This window comes from Anoplophora glabripennis, unplaced genomic scaffold, assembly GCF_000390285.2.
Source record: "Anoplophora glabripennis isolate ALB-LARVAE unplaced genomic scaffold, Agla_2.0 scaffold188, whole genome shotgun sequence".
Classification (NCBI taxonomy): Eukaryota; Metazoa; Arthropoda; class Insecta; order Coleoptera; family Cerambycidae; genus Anoplophora; species Anoplophora glabripennis.
This window is the reverse complement of record NW_019416300.1, coordinates 256541-276330: the sequence shown is the minus strand read 5'-3', so window position 1 is coordinate 276330 and position 19790 is coordinate 256541. Positions and strand designations below refer to the sequence as shown.

The window sequence follows — 19790 nt, the reverse complement described above, 5'->3', positions numbered from 1 at the left end:
AGCTAAAAAAAGTTAGAACCCTTAAATTTACGAATATTTCAGTTTATGATATTTTTATATCAGATTTCCGCTCTTATGCATCGATTTGCTTGAAATTTGGATATTAGGTGGGGAATAGCTCAAGAATCAAAATACACCCTATGCTGATATATATTTTTACCCAGGGGGTGGTGGTTGAAAATAAATTGTCAATTGTCAAAATAATCCCGGGAATCAATAGAGCAACTAATTTCAAGCAAAAAATGTCCCATACAATTTTTGATAAATCAATTCTTTTTGAGTTATTTGCGATAGAAAACTCAATTTTCCAAATGAAAATTCATTTTTTCATAAAAAATTATTATAAACAAAACTGAGATCATATCCGAAAAAATGAATTTTCATTTGGAAAATTGAGTTTTGAATCGCTAATAACTCAAAAAGTATTGGTTTATCAAAGAAATTGTATGGGACATTTTTTGCTTGAAATTAGTTGCTCTATCGATTCCAGGGATTATTTTGACAATTTATTTTCAACCCCTTCAAAGGGGTAGAAACCACCCCCAGGGTAAAAATATATATCAGCATAGGCTGTATTTTGTTTCTTGAGCTATTCCCCACCTACTGTTCAAATTTCAAGCATATCGATGCATAAGAGCGGAAATCTGAGCTAAAAACATCATAAAATGAAATATTCGTAAATTTAAGGGTTCTAAAATTTTTTTAGCTCAATTTAAACAATGGATTCTTATTCCTCATCTCAAAAACTATAAAATAATGTTTTGTAACATTTGAAAAAACATTTTTTTCAAACGAGAGAACAAAAAATGTAAATTTTTTTCCAAAAGTATAATTTTGAGGCTCAATTTTGAGGGTGTAAATGGGGTGCTGATGAAATGTGATTATTTTTCCCTTAATCTGTTCCCCTTAAGCTTTAAAAGGCTGTTTTTTAAAAATTTTTATCTTTTTTCTACGAGGCGCTACTTAATTTTGTCCATACCTAAGTCCAAATAAATTATAGTGCGGCGTTTACCGCTGCGAGTACAGTGTTGGCGGTTAAAAAAAAATTATCGAGTAACGGAAAGAATCTGGCTATTTTTTCTGAAAGATGTCACTCAAATTACACTTAAAGAAAAATAAATTGTTACCTGGTTTTATAAGGTAAATGGCAAATAAATGCAAAAAAAATTAATCGGGATTGGTGGAGGGTTGAAAAGGGGTGAGAAATGCTATTATTGCGGTTTCCGGCGAAAGTTGACGTCAAGAAAAGTATCCAATATAAATGTTGTAGGTCATGCAAAAATCTACAACTTTTGTAGAGATCACTTTTTAACATAACCTCAAAGTTTCCGAGAAAAATGCGAAAAATAGTTTTTCCTTTTGTTTTTCCTCGCAAAAATAATTTAATTTTGACGAAACTTGGTGAAAGTATACCTTTCTGTCTTAAATAGCCAACATTTTTTTAGATAAAAAATCTGTAATTTTCCGATATTCACTAAAAAAAAATCGAAGAAAAATCATCGTACCTACAGAGTTCTGCTGGTACTCATTTTTTTCATTTTGACATAAATATGTATACCTTTTGGTAAAATAAAAAATGTATAATCACAATTCAAAAATATGCTCAAAAATGCAAAAAAAAAAACAAAAATTACTCTTGCAACAATTAATTTTTTAGTAATTCTTGATAATTTGTTCAGTTTAAAAAAAAATCAAAAACTGATTACACCACTCAATTGTATGGAAAAAATACAAAAGGAACTGTATATCATTGACCCGAAACTATATTTGTACAGTACCTATTGCTATAAACAAACATTTAGGTATGTCGCATAATTTTGTGTACCGAGCAGGATCACCTATATTGCTAATTTGTAATACAATCAAGAAGTTAGTTAAAGTGAAAAACCGTTCGAAATTTTTTTGTTTATTTTAAAAAAATGCAAAAAATGTCGAAAATCATAAAAGTTTAAAATAAAAAATGAAGTTTTTATTATTGATTCATTTACAGGAGCAAGATAAGACTTCAGTCCAAATTTCACATAAAAATACTAATTTTTTCCAAAGTTATGTTATGTCAAAGAATCAACCCCAGCAGCACAAACATATTGGAAAAATATTTTTCTCGCATATTGGCCAAATATTGTAAAAGACAGATTTTGACTAATACATACATGATATGAATCATATTTCTATTAGAGGCAATATGTATAAACCAAATATGGGTCCGACATTACCAGAATATTAATTTTTTAAATGCACTAGTTGTATATTGACCGTTTATAGGAATTATATTGCCTGCATACATGTCCCGTCTTTTACCAATATGTCGTCAATATTGGCTAAATCTTCGAAATATTGGGCTTAAATTCATTATTTATTATTTGTATGATGCCAATATTGGAACCATATCGTGTGCTAGGTACTAGGTAATCACCTTATCCATACGATGATTTTTCTAAGTAGATTTTTTTTTGAAAAAAAGTGTTTCGGACTGGAAAAAATGAATATCTCGAAAACTTCTTGATTTTTTTTATCTAAAAAAAATGTGTGGTTATTTAAGACACAGAAAGGTATATTTTCACCAAGATTCGTCAAAATTAAATTAGTTTTGCGGAAAATAATAAAAAACGTAAAACAAAAGAAATAACGATTTTCCGCATTTTACTCGGAAATGTTGAGGTTATGTTAAAAAGTGACCTCTACAAAAGTTGTAGATTTTTGCATGATAAACAACTTTTATATTAGATACTTTTTTGACGTCAACTTTCGCTGGAAATCGCAATAATACCATTTTTCATCCCTTTTCAACCCCTCAAATCATCACTCAACCTCCCACCATTTATTTTTTTTAAGTTTATTATAATCCCCTTTACCATTTCCGCTTATAAAAGTCCAGGTAACATTTTGTTCTTTTTTCTACATGAATTATTTCGATCGGTCTATTATAGTGGTTTTGTCTTGATTATATTTGGATCATTGGATCCAATTCAAAATTGTTCAAATGGTAAATTACGGAAGTTCATAGTAATTGGTATGGGCAAAGTTAAAAGTCGCTAGAAAGGAGTATAAATTGCTTTCAAATATTATTTCCAAATTTAAGAACTCTTAACAATTTTAAAAGCTGTCACTTTATAGTAGAAATTAAAGTACCTATCTACTTAAAAAAAGATACCTAATAGATGCATAAAATTCATCTAAAAATACCTGAAAGTTGAGTGACTTCCGACTGATGGATTCGACATTTTGCGTAGTTTTTTTTAAGTTTGGAAATAGTCGGTAGGATATTTAATATATTGGTGAAAACTCGTAATTCTTCAGAAATCAGCTGTCATTTCCTGTAAGTTTGTTCGCACAGCAGTCAGAAACCACTGTCCAAAGCATGCGCATATTACTAAAAGCGTTCGCATAACAAATCGGATTAAAATTTGGTGTTCGCAGAATTATAAACGTTGGGAATCGATTTCTGTCCGTCAGAATAATTCGCGGAATCCTAAGAAAATTTCAGTTTAAAGCCTGGGCAATACGATATTATCCATTTAATCATATTTATCGTCCTCAAATCTGTAAACTGTTTGCACTACGTACAACCCAATCGTGACTCTCCCTAAACGGTTCGACCTTCCAACCACATTTCATTTTTCTATACTAAGAGTTTTAAAATCGTAAATAGCTCTGTTGGTATAGGTATGAAAGGAATTATAGAAATGCAACTCACATACCATGCGCAATTAGTTAGTAATGAAACTACATAGGTACTTTTCTCTTATGTAATTATAACCTTTATCTTTCTTATCTGTTGCATCTTTATTTTTCTTCGATCGCTGCTTGTTGTTAGATTTTGTACTTCTCTATTTGTTTTTTTTTCCTTCCACCATTTTATAAACGCTTCCATTAANGGCAGGCCCGGATCCAGAGACTGGTTTTGGGGGTGGCGCAAAGCACTTCTTTATCATTATTATTATTGTTGTTGTTGTTGTTGTTATTTTTTTGATGACGTAAGGTGTAGGTTAGGAAGGGGGACTTGCATTAATATCGACTAACTGCCTGTTGTCGTTTGGAGAAATTGAAGATCTTTAAAAAATGTTGTGCTTTGGGGGTGGCGATCGCCACATCGCCACCCCCTCTGGATCCGGGCCTGATATATTTTGATATATATCACCCAAAACTAAATAGCATGCTATTTTACATCACTAGAAAAAATACAAAAGGAACTGTATTTCATTGACCCGAAACTATATTTGTACAGTACCTATTTCTATAAACAACAAACAAACATCTAGCTATGTCGAATAATTTTGTGTACCGAGCAGGATCACCTATATTGCTAATTTGTAATACAATCAAGAAGTTAGTTAAAGTGAAAAACCGTTCAGATTTTTTTGTTTATTTGGAAAAAATGCAAAAAATGTCGAAAATCATAAAAGTTGTTTAAAATAAAAAATGAAGTTTTTATTATTGATTCATTTACAGCAGCAAGATAAGACTTCAGTCCAAATTTCACATAAAAATATTAATTTTTTCCAAAGTTATGTTATGTCAAAGAATCAACCCCAGCAGCACAAACATATTGGAAAAATATTTTTCTCGCATATTGGCCAAATATTGTAAAAGACAGATTTTGACTAATACATACATGATATGAATCATATTTCTATTAGAGGCAATATGTATAAACCAAATATGGGTCCGACATTACCAGAATATTAATTTTTTAAATGCACTAGTTGTATATTGACCGTTTATAGGAATTATATTGCCTGCATACATGTCCCGTCTTTTACCAATATGTCGTCAATATTGGCTAAATCTTCGAAATATTGGGCTTAAATTCATTATTTATTATTTGTATGATGCCAATATTGGAACCATATCGTGTGCTAGGTACTAGGTAATCACCTTATCCATACGATGATTTTTCTAAGTAGATTTTTTTTTGAAAAAAAGTGTTTCGGACTGGAAAAAATGAATATCTCGAAAACTTCTTGATTTTTTTTATCTAAAAAAAATGTGTGGTTATTTAAGACACAGAAAGGTATATTTTCACCAAGATTCGTCAAAATTAAATTAGTTTTGCGGAAAATAATAAAAAACGTAAAACAAAAGAAAAACGATTTTCCGCATTTTACTCGGAAATGTTGAGGTTATGTTAAAAAGTGACCTCTACAAAAGTTGTAGATTTTTGCATGATAAACAACTTTTATATTAGATACTTTTTTGACGTCAACTTTCGCCGGAAATCGCAATAATACCATTTTTCATCCCTTTTCAACCCCTCAAATCATCACTCAACCTCCCACCATTTATTTTTTTTAAGTTTATTATAATCCCCTTTACCATTTCCACTTATAAAAGTCCAGGAAACATTTTTTCTTTTTTCTACATGAATTATTTCGATCGGTCTATACCAAGGACATTTGTCTATAGTGGTTTTGTCTTGATTATATTTGGATCCAATTCAAAATTGTTCAAATGGTAAATTACGGAAGTTCATAGTAATTGGTATGGGCAAAGTGGCAAAGTTAAAAGTCGTTAGAAAGGAGTATAATTTGCTTTCAAATATTATTTCCAAATTTAAGAACTCTTAACAATTTTAAAAGCTGTCACTTTATAGTAGAAATTAAAGTACCTATCTACTTAAAAAAAGATACCTAATAGATGCATAAAATTCATCTAAAAATACCTGAAAGTTGAGTGACTTCCGACTCTGATGGATTCGACATTTTGCGTAGTTTTTTTTTAACTCTGGAAATAGTCAGTAGGATGGTAAATATATTGGTGGAAACTCGTCATTCTTCAGAAATCAGCTGTCATTTCCTGTAAGTTTGTTCGCACAGCAGTCAGAAACCACTGTCCAAAGCATGCGCATATTACTAAAAGCGTTCGCATAACAAATCGGATTAAAATTTGGTGTTCACAGAATTATAAACGTTGGGAATCGGTTTCTGTCCGTCAGAATAATTCGCGGAATCCTAAGAAAATTTCAGTTTAAAGCCTGGGCAATGCGATATTATCCATTTAATCATATTTATCGTCCTCAAATCTGTAAACTGTTTGCACTACGTACAACCCAATCGTGACTCTCCCTAAACGGTTCGACCTTCCAACCACATTTCATTTTTCTATACTAAGAGTTTTAAAATCGTAAATAGCTCTGTTGGTATAGGTATGAAAGGAATTATAGAAATGCAACTCACATACCATGCGCAATTAGTTAGTAATGAAACTACATAGGTACTTTTCTCTTATGTAATTATAACCTTTATCTTTCTTATCTGTTGCATCTTTATTTTTCTTCGATCGCTGCTTGTTGTTAGATTTTGTACTTCTCTATTTGTTTTTTTTTCCTTCCACCATTTTATAAACGCTTCCATTAACCAAATTTCTAACTTCAATCCTACGTCAAATATGTGGCACCTCAAGAAACAGATACGCATAGAGATATATCTCTTTGAGTATCTGCAAGACAAGGATAAACAATATGGCTTCGACGGTCGATGGCTTTATTGTTATGTTAGGTATATTAAAAAAACTGACTAAATGGAAAATATCAGAGCTAGATATGATAACATTGTTCTCCTCTTAGACCACCGTTTTCTTAGGTCATTCAACTCTCAAGTGTTTTTAGGCGGACTAACATTTTAATGAAGTCATTTAAAGTAGCCCTCACTGTACTCACAGCTTTTTGGAATGTTTTTATTAACAATAAGAAACTTGATTTCGATCATTTTCAAATTAAATTTTCATATTAATTATTTCCGTCCAAAACTTTAGATACATTCTTTATTATAAGTAAAGAATTTTGAAAACTTTTTGTCTAAAAAGCCTTTACTTTTTTTTTTAATTGTAGTTCCTGAGATCATATTTTGCTTATAAAATCCACTAAATAAAATATCTCAATTTTTGATGGCATGTCCTAGCTGTCTTTGAAAATGTTTTTTTCAACTATCAAAGAGTGGATAGAAACTAAACAGTATTTTATTTTGCTTTGTCATCATTTAATTGCGATAATTATTTTTCCGTAACTAATAAAAATTAAATCCCTTCACTTTCAGAAAGCAATTGCGTTCTTTTGTTGTCTATTTTATTAAGAAGTTATACAATTTGCTTTTATTAAAAACATTGATTTCAATATAATAAGTAAATGTTTATCATAAGTAGGTATAAAAATTATAGCTTCAAAATTTTCAACGTTACTGATAAGCAGGTTATTTTTTTGTGACAGTTCTGCATCACATTGAAAAGCTGAATGACAGTTCTAGTATAATCGGCATTTTATCTAATTATGTATTTAATGCAGTGATTTTTTACAGCACAGATATGAAATTAGATACATTGAAAGAAAAATAAAAAACAGTTTAGTTTCTGAAAGAGTGGTGCACATGTCGGTATTTATTTGAAATTAAAATATTAGGTTTGTGATACAGTTTTATTTTTTTTTGAGATTGTCAAAAGCAAAATATAGCCCCACGAACATATTTTAACAAAAAAAATTGCTTTTATTTAAATTAATCAACAACACCAATAAGTTCAACAAGCAAATTCTTCTACTATTGTTCATATATCTTTTTTTTTTGTTATGTGCAGGCCAAACCTATCACACAAGACACCAAATCCATCACGTACAGATCGGTCGAGGAGCCGCAGTCCCACCATGTCACTTTGGTGCGTGAGGGAATTGACACAATGCCCAAAATGTTCGATTACTGCACAAAAAAGTACCCAAATAAAAGATGCCTGGGTACCAGGGAGATCATGGCGGAGGAAGATGAGGTGCAGCCGAACGGTAGGGTGTTTAAAAAGGTAAGGGCACACTAAAGAGTAGACAAATTAAAAGCGGCTCATGTCAGCGACATGATGATGATCGGAATCGATACAAAATTATTGGGTATTGTCAACATTGTGATAAAATTGCACTTGAATCAGTTGCAGTGGCTTTTCGCGAGAATGACGGAGGTGGGGACATCTATTATGTAAATTGAAAATCACTATTATAGGGAAATTTATTTGTGACTATTTTTATATATTTTTTTTGTATATGTTGTAACATTTACCTTTTAATACAAAAAGTTGTTCAGAATAGTAATAATAGTAAGTTGATACACAATTTTTTAAATTAATTAAATAATAACATTGTACCGAGCTCCCACAACACTTAACGATTCTTCCAAAATAAATGCTTGTCAACAGTACTTTAGAAAATTTTAAAATCTGTATAATAAGTATATAATTTTTTGTCATTAATTGTTATTTGCTTCGGATACTCACATTGTACTGCTATATTTAAATATATTACACTCTATTTTATCATTATTTAATACCAATTAATGTTGATGAAGCCATTTAAATATTTTTTTCATCACAATATGACCATATGAAGCTATAAAAATTGAGCTATAATTGATGCATTTATACAGGGTGAGTCATTAATAATGGTACACAGCTTAATGGCATATTGTTAACGTCAAAATATAGTGATTGAGCCAAACATGCCTTAATCAATTATTGCTCCTTTTCGTTCTACAGGGTGTTAAAGTTGAAAAAATATTTTCCTTTTTTATCTATATTTTAAGTATGTATGCACTGATTGTTTTGAAAATTCGTAGTTTTACGTTTTTTGAGGAGGCAAATACGAATATGCAAACAGTGTTGGGATCACGTCTAGAGGGTGCTAGTTACACCGTCCTATCAATATAAAAATCTGTTTAACTTTTTGTATTTTACAATTTTGAATTTTTTAATTACAAATTATTGAACTATGTTCAATTCTAAATAAAAAAGGTGTACTAGTTACAAACCGTTTTCGAGATACAGACGTTTTAAGTTTTTGAGATTCGGCGGGAATTAAATTACAAAAATAGGACCGAGCTTGCTACCCTGAGGTACACCAAAAAAAACTTTTCTGTACATGAAACAATCATCATCATTTAAAATCCTTATTATTTTATGTAAATATACTATGGTGGATTGTGGTCTGTCGTGTTTTGTTTATATAATTTTTGCAGGTGCAAGAAGCTGATGCTCATTACTTATTCATATAATATTCTAATCTCATAATTACACTGTAATAATGATAAAGTTTTGCTTCGTTTATTAACAGTAAAACTTTGTATGGAATGAAATGGAAAATGCTTTCTTTTTAGTTTATCTGTTTATTCTTAAGCAATCGCAGAGTAGGTAGATCACTTGAGTTACCTTTTTGCAGTACGTGATGGGAGACTATAGGTGGAAAACCTTCGCCGAGGTGAACATGCTGGCCACGAACTTTGGACGAGGCCTTCGAGAGTTGGGCAACCGGCCCGGCCAAAACATCGTGATCTTTGCCGAGACAAGGGCGGAGTGGATGATAGCGGCTCACGGTATCTTTAAGCAGAACATCCCGTTGGTAACGATCTACGCTACTCTAGGAGACGAGGCCATCGCACACGGTATCAACGAAACAGAAGTCACAACTGTCGTCACGAGCTTTGAATTGATGCCGAAGTTTAAAAAAATCTTGGCTCTCACCCCCAGAGTGAAGACCCTAATTTATATGGAGGATCAGTTGAAGAGCTTGGACGTGAGCGGGTTGAACGGGTACAAGGACGGAGTGCAGATAATTAAGTTCGCGGATGTTCTGAAGAAAGGTGCCGAGTCTACGATCGGTAAGAATTTTTTCTTGTAATGAATGTGAAAAATTGTGGATGATTTTTTTTGCAGAAAGCATTCCACCGTCGGGTACGGACACGGCGATCATCATGTACACTAGCGGGTCAACGGGCGTCCCTAAGGGTGTTATACTTTTACACAAAAACTTAATCACCACCCTTAAAGGTTTCTGCGATTCCACGGCCATCTACGAAGATGACATAATGATAGGTTTCTTACCATTGGCGCACGTTTTCGAGCTGTTAGTGGAAACTGTGTGTCTGTTAACGGGGGTTCCTATTGGGTATTCGGGCGCTCTGACGATGATCGATTCGTCCAGTAAAATAAAAAGGGGTACGAAGGGCGATGCGTCGGTTCTTCATCCAACCTGCATGACGAGCGTTCCTGTAAGCATTACGAGGAAAAAAATCGAGAAGATATTAATAAACGATTATTAATTTCCAGCTCATTTTGGACAGGATATCGAAGAGTATCCAGGAGAAAGTGAGCAAAGGCAGCAATCTCAAGAAGGTCATATTCAAATTCGCGTTTGATTACAAAACGAAATGGACCCGACGCGGATATTCGACCCCGTTGATCGACAGGTAGAGGATCGAAAGCAATTGAGGAATACCGAACGATTAATTTCCTTAATTTCAGGGTGGTTTTCGGAGCGGTCAGGCACCTAATGGGAGGAAGCTTGAGACTGGTTGTGTCCGGCGGGGCCCCGCTGTCGCCGGAGACCCACGAACAGATTAACAACTGCCTGTGCGTCACGATAGTGCAGGGTTACGGCCTCACTGAAACTACTTCCTGCGCCTGCGTTCAAGACTGTAAGTGAAAACATTACTTCTTTCATTAATACATAAACAGAAAGTAAGAGGGCCGCAGTAAGATCCTTGTGGCACTTCAAAGTTAATCATGATTTTCTATTGTTTCGGACAGTGTCTCAATAATAGCGGTTTCATGACTTGCTAATATTTAAAATAGGATGGTTTTTTAGGTTATTTGACCTGACTTTGTTGTTCTCGGACTAGGTTCTGTGGGGGCTGATCTATATCAGAAATGTATCGCCATTCTTCACTGTCAGCAGCTTCAGCGAAGCTTTTGTAGGGTCACCACTGAAGATGGTGACAGTGGAGAACAGCGAAACTTTGGGAGCATTGGACGTGACCAGTTACAGAGGCTATTACCAAGGGTCTCGGAGGACCATCATTATTCGAGGAGTGGTTCCATTCATAATGGTCTTAGAACCAACAACGAGACTCGAAATGAACATCTAGGTGGGCGTAGGGGTTCTGATCATCGGTAGATCTGCCCCTACAGAGCCTAGCCCAAGAACAGCAAAGGCAGGTTAAAGAGTTCTTAGCTAAACCTAAGAAAGTGCAATTTAAGTTTGTAATTGACGGTGATTATGTGTATAGGTCATTGCGTAACAACCCGAAAAACCATTGTATTTAAAAAAAAGGAGTCTTAATATTCCATTGATGTTTCAAAGTATAGCCTCTTGAAAGTGTCGGAGTTAGAGAGATATTTATAATTTTTATAAATAAGTAAAATTCTTTTCTAAATACTCATATATTTGGTCTGTCAGTACAGGGTGATCGACATATTTAGGCCAGTCAAATTGTCGAAAATACTTCGTTTTTTGCCAAAGTTTAGGTCAGTAAACAAAGGCATGTAAAAATTACGAAAAATTCCGTAAAATTGGATCAGCTACTTTACCCCAGCAGAATTTAGATCTTTATTTTCAAAATAGCATCCAAAGTTCGCAAAAAACAGTTTTTTTTTCATTAAAAAAAAACATTTTAGAAAAAAATTTTTGAACAAAAATTGTTAAACTTTTTATAACAAACATTTTGAGCACAGCCCAGTGTCAATTGATAAATAAATGTTTTAGTTATTGCAAAAAAACAGCAAAAAATTGCATTTTTTAAAAACTTCTACATATATCTTTAAGACAGACTTTTTTACAAAACTTTCAGAATATGTAGTCCTTGGCAAGTAGAATAAGTGCATTTTTGCAAAATTGCAAAATATTCGGTAGTTTTAGCAAAAATTGAGTTTTTCGGAAAAAATACTTTTTTTTTTAAATTTCTATAGATCATACAGTAATGCTCTTACTTAATCCATCTTGGGCTTAAAATTTTCTCTAAGAATTGTACTTTCCCATGCAAATTGAGAGCATATTAAAAATAATTGGAAATATGCGAAAAATCTACCGAAACTTTGACTTCTTCTTTCGGGTTGAAAACTTATATTTAAAAAGCGATGATAATGATTACTCAATATTGAAGAAAAAACTATAGTTCTTGAAGACATCAAAGAAGATATGGACGATTTTTTCTTTTAAAAAAAATTAAATAGAAGAAAATGTTTCAGAAAAAAAATTGTTAAACTTTATATAACAAACATTTTTACCCCAGAGACCGATGTCAATTGATAAACAAATGTACTAGTTATTACAAAAAAAAACGGATAAATATATATCTTTAAATCAAAAACAGATGTTTTATACGGATCTTTCAGAATATGTAGTCCTTGGCAAGTAGAATAAGTGCATTTTTGTGTAAAATATTTTGAGTTTTTGCAAAAATTAAGTTTTTTGAAAAAATTACATTTTTTTCAAGTTTAATAAATCATTCAGTAATGCATTTACGTGGCCCATCTGGGGCTTAAAATTTTTTCCAAGTATTGTACTTTCCTGTGCAAATTGTGCCCATATTGCAAAATAATTGGAAATATGTGAAAAATCTACAGAAACTTTGACTTCTTTTTTTGGGTCGAAAAATGTAGATCTTTTTCGTATCGTTGAAATTTAATCAGAATGGCATTATTGCCATTTGAATGTTGACATTTTTTCACGAATTAAAACAAATGCCCTGCGACCAATAGGAGAAATTATTTTGTTCAAAAAATAGCTACAACTTCATTTAAGGTCTGAAATTTACGCATGTTCTAGTTGAATACTTTTATTTCAATATAAAAAATAGTCTGCAATGATTGACATCCTTTTTTTTTACAATAAACTCAATTTTGTTGGGACCCGTAAAATTCGTGCTCCGCTCGACACAATACGTGTGGTGGAGGGAGAAAGACTGTGACGCGACTCTTGTATCTCTCTCTTGTATTTATTGATCCTACGTGAATGAACTGAGCGTATTTTTTCTTTTCTTGTACATTTATTAAACTTTTTGTCAGTAATTAATTTGAATTTACTTAATATACATACATTAATTAGATTCATAAAATAATAAAAGTAATGTAGAAGTTCAAGAAATAAAAAAAAAATAGAAAAAATAACAATTTATTAAAAATATATATATAAATATAAAAACCAGTATAGGAACAATTATTTTGCTAATTGTATGAAAATTATATTAATTTATTTCTCAACGTTTCTTAGGCCTCGATTCTTCTTTACTACCACTGTTCAATGCAATTTCTTGTTCGTCATTTTCAATATCATCAAAGTTTTCTTCGTCTGTTTGGATTTCATTTTCCGTTGAACACGGCTCGTCCATATCTTCTTTGATATCTTCAAGAACTACAGTTTGTTCTTCAATATTTGAGCAATCATTATCATCACACTTTAAACATAAGTTTTCGAACCAAAAAAAGAAGTCAGTTTCGGTAGATTTTTCGCATATTTCCAATTATTTTGTAACACGCGCACAATTTGCAGGGGAAAGTACAATTCTTAGAGAAAATTTTAAGCCCAAGGTGAGTCACATAAGTGCATTACTGTATGATTTATTGAAACTCGAAAAAAATGTATGTAAAACTCAATTTTTGCAAAAACCATAAAATATTTTGCAATTTTACAAAAATGCATTTATTCTACTTGCCAAGGACTAAATATTCTGAGTTTCGTAAAAAAATCTTTTTTCGTTTTAAAGATATAGAAGTTTTTGGAAAATTTCGGTTTTTAGCCATTTTTTTGCAATAATTAATACATTTGTTTATCAATTGACATCGGGCTGGGCTCAAGATTTTTTTTATAAAAAGTTCTACAACTTTTGTCTAAAACATTTTCTTTCTAATATGTTTAGTTTTTTTTTAATGAAAAAACTGTTTTTTGCAAACATTGGACGCCAATCTGAAAATAAAGCCGTAGCATTCAGCTGTGGTAAAGTAGTTCATTCAATTCTACGGAATTTTTCCTAATTTTTATGTGTATTTGTTTACTGAACTAAATTTTGGCACGTAAAAATTTAATTTGATTGGACTATATCTTGTATAATGTGTTTTTTAGTGGTTGTCCCTCAAATCTAAAGCTAGATAAAAAATGTTTAGTTGTGTTTTTACCACCAGGTGGCGCTTTGGCAATTTTTTTACATATCCCTGTTTTGATGCCACTGAAAAGAAGTTGTAAGACTTTTTCTGTTTAGTAAAAAAAACTGACTCACTTAAAATTATGTCCATATATAAAAATTATAGATTCCTTACTGTGACATCAAGACTATGTTTTTGAGAAAAAAAGTACCACAGGTTAACTGCACTCTTCCAAGAATTTATGCATATTTTTTTCAGTTTACGATAATACCTTTGGTCGTGTCGGCGCTCCATGTACGATATGTGATATTAAGTTAGTGAGTTGGGAAGAGGGCAACTACAGGGTAACGGATAAACCGTATCCTCGGGGCGAGGTCATAATAGGTGGCGACAACATCAGCGCCGGCTACTACAAGCTCCCGGATAAGACCAACGAGGATTTCGTCGAGGCCGAGGGCAAGAGGTGGTTCAAGACTGGCGATATATGCGAGATCCACGAGGACGGTGTTGTTAAAATTATCGGTAAGACCACTTTTTTAAAATTCGATCTAATATTTATTTACTTTGAATTTGTGTTTTTTCTTGCAGATCGTAAGAAGGATTTGGTGAAACTGCAGGCGGGCGAATACGTGTCGTTAGGCAAGGTTGAGGCGCAGCTGAAGACGTGCCCGCTAGTGGATAATATTTGCGTTTACGGAGATTCCACCAAACATTTCTGTGTCGCACTTGTCGTACCTAATCCACCGCAGTTGAACGAACTGGCGGAGAAGAAAGGTATCAAAGGCAAGGAGTTTGAGGAGCTTTGTTCGGATAAGGAGTTTGCGAAGTCCGTCCTCCAGGAACTGGCAGATCACGGAAAGAAGAGTAAGTGTTTTTTCTTTTAGAAATTAAACGTCGGACATTGGGCCAATATTTTCTTGTGAGGATATTCTTGTATTTCCAGAGGAGATAGAAAAAAAAAACAAATTTTTGTTTCTTTGTTCTTAAATAACTTTCTTTTTGTTCATGAAAATTTGAAATTTTTGTGATTGGGTTTTTTTTTTTTTTGTAAAGTACGTTTTATTTTTATACATGGTATAAGTTTTAATTCACTTTTCTCCAAATTAATGCCCCTTTGTTTTTTTTTGCCTGCCAAGTACCACATTTCGATTCTTTGTAACCATCAATTTCTTTAGCAATGTAATCAGTTCGCTGTGTCTGAAAACATTACGAAGTGTTATTTAATGGAGGGGTCTCATCAGACGCATTAGTTACTTTGAAACATCACCATTTTCATTTACCAGCAATGTTCACATCAGCATTGAGCCACACCATTTACATTTGCGCTTTTTCACTTTTGAAAGTGGGCATATTTTTTTTTGTATATCAACGTATACAGGGTGTTCCTAAATAAGTGTCGCAACGGAAAACTGTAAATTCCTCTTGAAAATAGAAACATACTTTTCCTCTTCCATTTTTCTCTCCGGGCTTTCGTTTTCGAGATACATGGTGTCAAAACTTTAATTTTTTTTTTAGTTTTTCGCCTATACCGTTTGAACTACAGGACTGAAACTGTTCAAAATTATCTTCTAATCATGTTTCTTTCTGCCGCTGCGGTTTCACCTCTATCGGTCAACTTTTCGATAGTATTGACATGGATTTCATAAAAGATGCATTTCGTTCTCCGGATGTTCTGTTCTGTCACCGAACCAACGATTTTACATTAAATCTAATGTAAAACAAGCACAAATCATCCATGCAGGGGGCCCTACAGAACGTCGCAGGCAGCAGCGAACGGCGTTCAGTCCCCGTCCGACCAAAATTAATTAGACCACTTGCAGTCGTCAGTCAGGGAGTTAGTCCTTCGCAGTTACACAGTTACACCACTTGCAGTTTTAAGTTTCAATTAGTTTTCAGTCAGTTAGTTTTTAGTCTTTCTTGTTTTACACCGCACTCCACAAATGAATCGGCAATTGAATCTCGGGCCACGTTAAATCCATAAATCCGACTTTTATTTATTCTACGAAAGTTTTTGTGACTTTTTTACAAAAAGTCTCAACCCATAAAAAGAATTCGTAAAAAACCAAACAAAAATTAATTAGTTTTCTCCGCATTACAATGTTCTACGCCTTCCCAGGAGTCTCACTAGCCGGGGACCCCAACAAATTATTGCCAATCGCCAACCGCAGGCGGAGGCGTAGACAGTTCAGTTACTTGCACTTGCAAAATGTTCAAAATGCAAAATGTAAAAAATTTTTGAAACGTTAGCAAAATGTTTGCTTTTGTTCATAAAAAGTCATTTTTCTTGAAAACGGTTGACTTTAGAGCAATGAACCAAGAGAACTCTTATTGTGTAAAATTCATTGGCGCTTTAGAATTTGCTGTCAAAAGTCAGTTTTTCCAGTGGCGTAAAATTTAGGGGGGGAGAAACCCTTACAATACCTTAAAATATCCACCACTGGCACGTTCAATAATGTATGTACAAAAGCTCAGTCCTGTAGTTCAAACAATTCCTAAGATATTGGCGAGAAAAATAAATAAAACAAAGTTTTGACACTGTGTATCTCGAAAACGAAAGCCCGGAGAGAAAAATGGAAGAGGAGAAGAATGTTTCTTTTTTCAAGAGGAATTTACAGCTTTCCGTTGCGACACTTATTTAGGAACACCCTGTATATTTCTATAATAGTTTTCCCACACTCTCCAAAGCATCTTGTTTCATGTCTAAAGGATTCAAATTCGTTTTCTCACATTTCTATTTTCACTTTGTGAAGAAAAAGGTAACACAAAATAGAACTGGCAGAGCAGAGGAAAATAACAGTTGTTTTTTCCTTTTAAAATTTGCTATAGGAAAAAATAGAATGTTTTACACAACGATAAAATATTTTATTGAAATTAATTTATTCACTCTTTTGTCCCTTGTGAAAACGTTTCAGTTTGTGACGTCTTGTTTGTTTGCTTACTTCTCTGTCACTATGACGCCTGAACGGCGGCGGTTACCTCAGGCCCCAGTTTCTGTTTATAGTGCAGAAACACCACTACTCGGGTGGCTACAGTGAAGACACGGTATGTCCAGAGGGTCTAGAGAGACTTAGAATTTACACAGGAATAAAAGTCACAAATTGATAAATATTTACATTTTTTGACAGTTCTATTCTACCTTTATACAGTCCTAGATTACTACCTTCCTTTCCTGGACACGTCTGGTACGGTCAGAATGCTGGACCGGAACTAACTCTGCGGTACAATTACCTCGTCAGATCTCTTGTCACCTCGAGAGACTTGCGCATTGAATATGCACGGAACCTAGCCTACTTTGTCGGTTTTCGAATTGGACTGGTCTTGGAGATGGCTGGAGATGAACTCAACTCAACTGCTCGCTGCCACGGCTCGATGTCAACTGATTCTTCAAAAGCAGCTTGTTGGCAGTGTTTATACGGCGACTCCTGGCGGCTGCACAGTTCTCTCAGGCTGGACTTGGCAGAATCTTACCAATTCCTATCGGTGACGTAGCTTGGGCTGGAGAAGTGAAGGGACTCGACTAGTTGCTGAGGCGGCTGTCGATGAACTGAATTTCCAAATTCAGTTGGTATCCTAAGTTTCTCGTGTCGGATTGGCGGCTGCGCAGTTCTTCTAAACTGGACTTGTAGAAATCTCGTGTACTTCCAGTGGTGACATATCTCTGGGCGGGGCGGCTGACAACTCGACTGGACTCTACGACGGCTCGTAGACTAATTATTCGAATGCAGCTTGTTTGCTGTATCGTACGGCGAATCCTGGCGACTGCACAGTTTCCTCAGGCTAAACTTAGTGAAGTCTTGCCAATTCCTATTGGTGACGTAGCTCTCGCTGGAACGGCTGACAGCTCGACTTGTCGCTGCAAAGGGTGGTGTTGAACTCCATCTGCGACGGCGGCTTAATTTGTAAGCCCTGGTAATGCTTCTACATCGGCTGCGTATTTCTTCTACGAGGAACTTGTAAAATTCTTACTTTCCTGTGACGGTGACTTATCTGCTGGCTGGAGTTGTTGCTGTGACGGCTGGAGACAGACTGATTTGGGCGAAGCGGGCTAGCAGTCCATCAACTCCGCGCTACGCGGTGCCGGGTTAATTCAGGGACGTTAAAAATGCAAAATGTCGGGTGGTAAACTACATTTATTAAAAATAAATCAAAAGGAACTCAAATGTGAGGTGTCGAAAAATCACTTTGTTACGAGTTGTCGATAAAATATTTTATTATCTACTATACTGATTGAATTTTAACCCTGTCAGAATTTAACTTTTAAAATTTAATGGCACAGATTAGAATTGCTCCTTATACCTAACATGTTTTCTCAAAAATTGAGTCCAAGGAATCGTAATTACATTTTATCTCCTCGGGAAATAGAACAAACTCTTCAAAATTTGTTGAAAGTCGCCCTTCTTGTAATTTCTAATACATTTTGTAGGTTATGATGATTTTTTTGTTTTATTTGGGTATTTTGCCTCTAGTGAAAAAAATTTAACAGCAATGAAAAATGGCTGGCAAATAAATAGAGAAAAAATTAAATAATTAATTTCAGACGATATCTTGTTACGATTTACGGTGACCGTGTATTTTTGCAGGTAAACTAGAGAAATTCGAGATTCCCGCAGCTGTGAAATTGGTGACGGACGTGTGGTCGCCGGACACGGGCCTCGTCACGGCAGCTTTCAAACTGAAGAGGAAAGACATCGAGGAGCATTACAAGAGCGACATCGTCCAATTGTACGCCTCCTGAAACGTGGCGCGGACAAACCGATCCGTATCCGTAAAAAAGTTGTAGCTGCGTGCATTTCCGTAACTGTAAAATAGCAAATTGTAAAATATTTTGTATTTGCCTTGTAAAATATTACTGAGAGTACGGTAGGTTATTTGTTATTTATATATTATTAATTTTTTTTATTTATACATAGCTTTACTTTAGAAGATATATATTTTTTTTGTAAATAAGAACAAATTTATATTTATAATTAAATGCATATTCTCATGCAGTCGCTTATATCTTGGCCTTTTTACTGGTTCTCTCGGAGATTTCCGGATATTTGTCTTTCGATTACAAAATGTTGTAGTTTTGTAACAGCGTAGGGAGATTCCGAGTTGTTTGTTATGTATATTGTTGTTTACTTTGTTACGTTTTCGAGTTTCGTCTTTAAAAGACTGTCGCGAGTTGAGAGATTCTGTAATACTTGTCAATTTGATCGTTGGTCCAATTCTTTTTATTTAAAATATTCAAGACAAGTACTTAATTTGTAGAAGAGTATATCATGGAAATATTTTGTATGGTGTAAATATATTAGGATTAAATATACTGATTAGATTAATTTTGTGTTTTATTCTGGGGAGGTGGGGGATTTCCTTCGTTTGAGAGCGCTCTGTAGCAAATAGGCAACCAGTAATACATTTTTACGGATTTTATTGCATGTTTTGCCTAAATATGAGAATGCACAAATAACAGACTTTTCTCCATTTTAACACAGATTTTCTATAAAATTGACTTTGTTTGAAACTCAAATTACTTTTTGTTGTAAAGCAATTTGTAATTTGCCGCTTTTGGAATAGTAAATTACAAATTTCTTTACATCAAATAATAATTTGAGTTTGAAACTAACTCTATTTTATAGAAAATCTGCGTTAAAATGGAGGAAAGTCTGTTATTTGTGCATTAATTCATATTTAGAAAAACTGTAATAAAATCTATAAAAATGTATTACTGGTTGCCTATTTGCTATAGAACCTTAAATGAAATAAACTTGATAACATGCTAAGATTTCTAAAAAAATCTATAAAAATGTATTACTGGTTGCCTATTTGCTATAGAACCTCAAATGAAATAAACTTGATAACATGCTAAGATTTCTAAAAAAAATGTTATTAAAAGTAATTAGAAAGGTATTTTTTTACTAGTTTTAACG

At 33.6% G+C, this 19790-nt stretch overlaps 1 protein-coding gene across 7 annotated transcripts in view; it reads left to right on the top strand.

The window, feature by feature from the left end:
- Positions 1–19199, top strand: part of LOC108906014 (long-chain-fatty-acid--CoA ligase 4) — a 65973-nt gene extending 46774 nt beyond the window's left edge. For 6 of the 7 annotated variants that reach the window (XM_018709138.2, XM_018709139.1, XM_018709137.2 and 3 more), the window contains 8 exons: positions 7567–7782; positions 9185–9623; positions 9679–10013; positions 10072–10211; positions 10267–10439; positions 14140–14403; positions 14470–14745; positions 18462–18616. In XM_018709138.2, the coding sequence (XP_018564654.1) occupies positions 7567–7782; positions 9185–9623; positions 9679–10013; positions 10072–10211; positions 10267–10439; positions 14140–14403; positions 14470–14745; positions 18462–18616 (1998 nt within the window). Of the gene's footprint in view, positions 1–7566; positions 7783–9184; positions 9624–9678; positions 10014–10071; positions 10212–10266; positions 10440–14139; positions 14404–14469; positions 14746–18461 lie in introns of all 7 variants that reach the window. The other variant, XM_018709133.1, reaches the window with a different exon arrangement.
- The last annotated feature ends 591 nt before the right edge of the window (positions 19200–19790 follow it).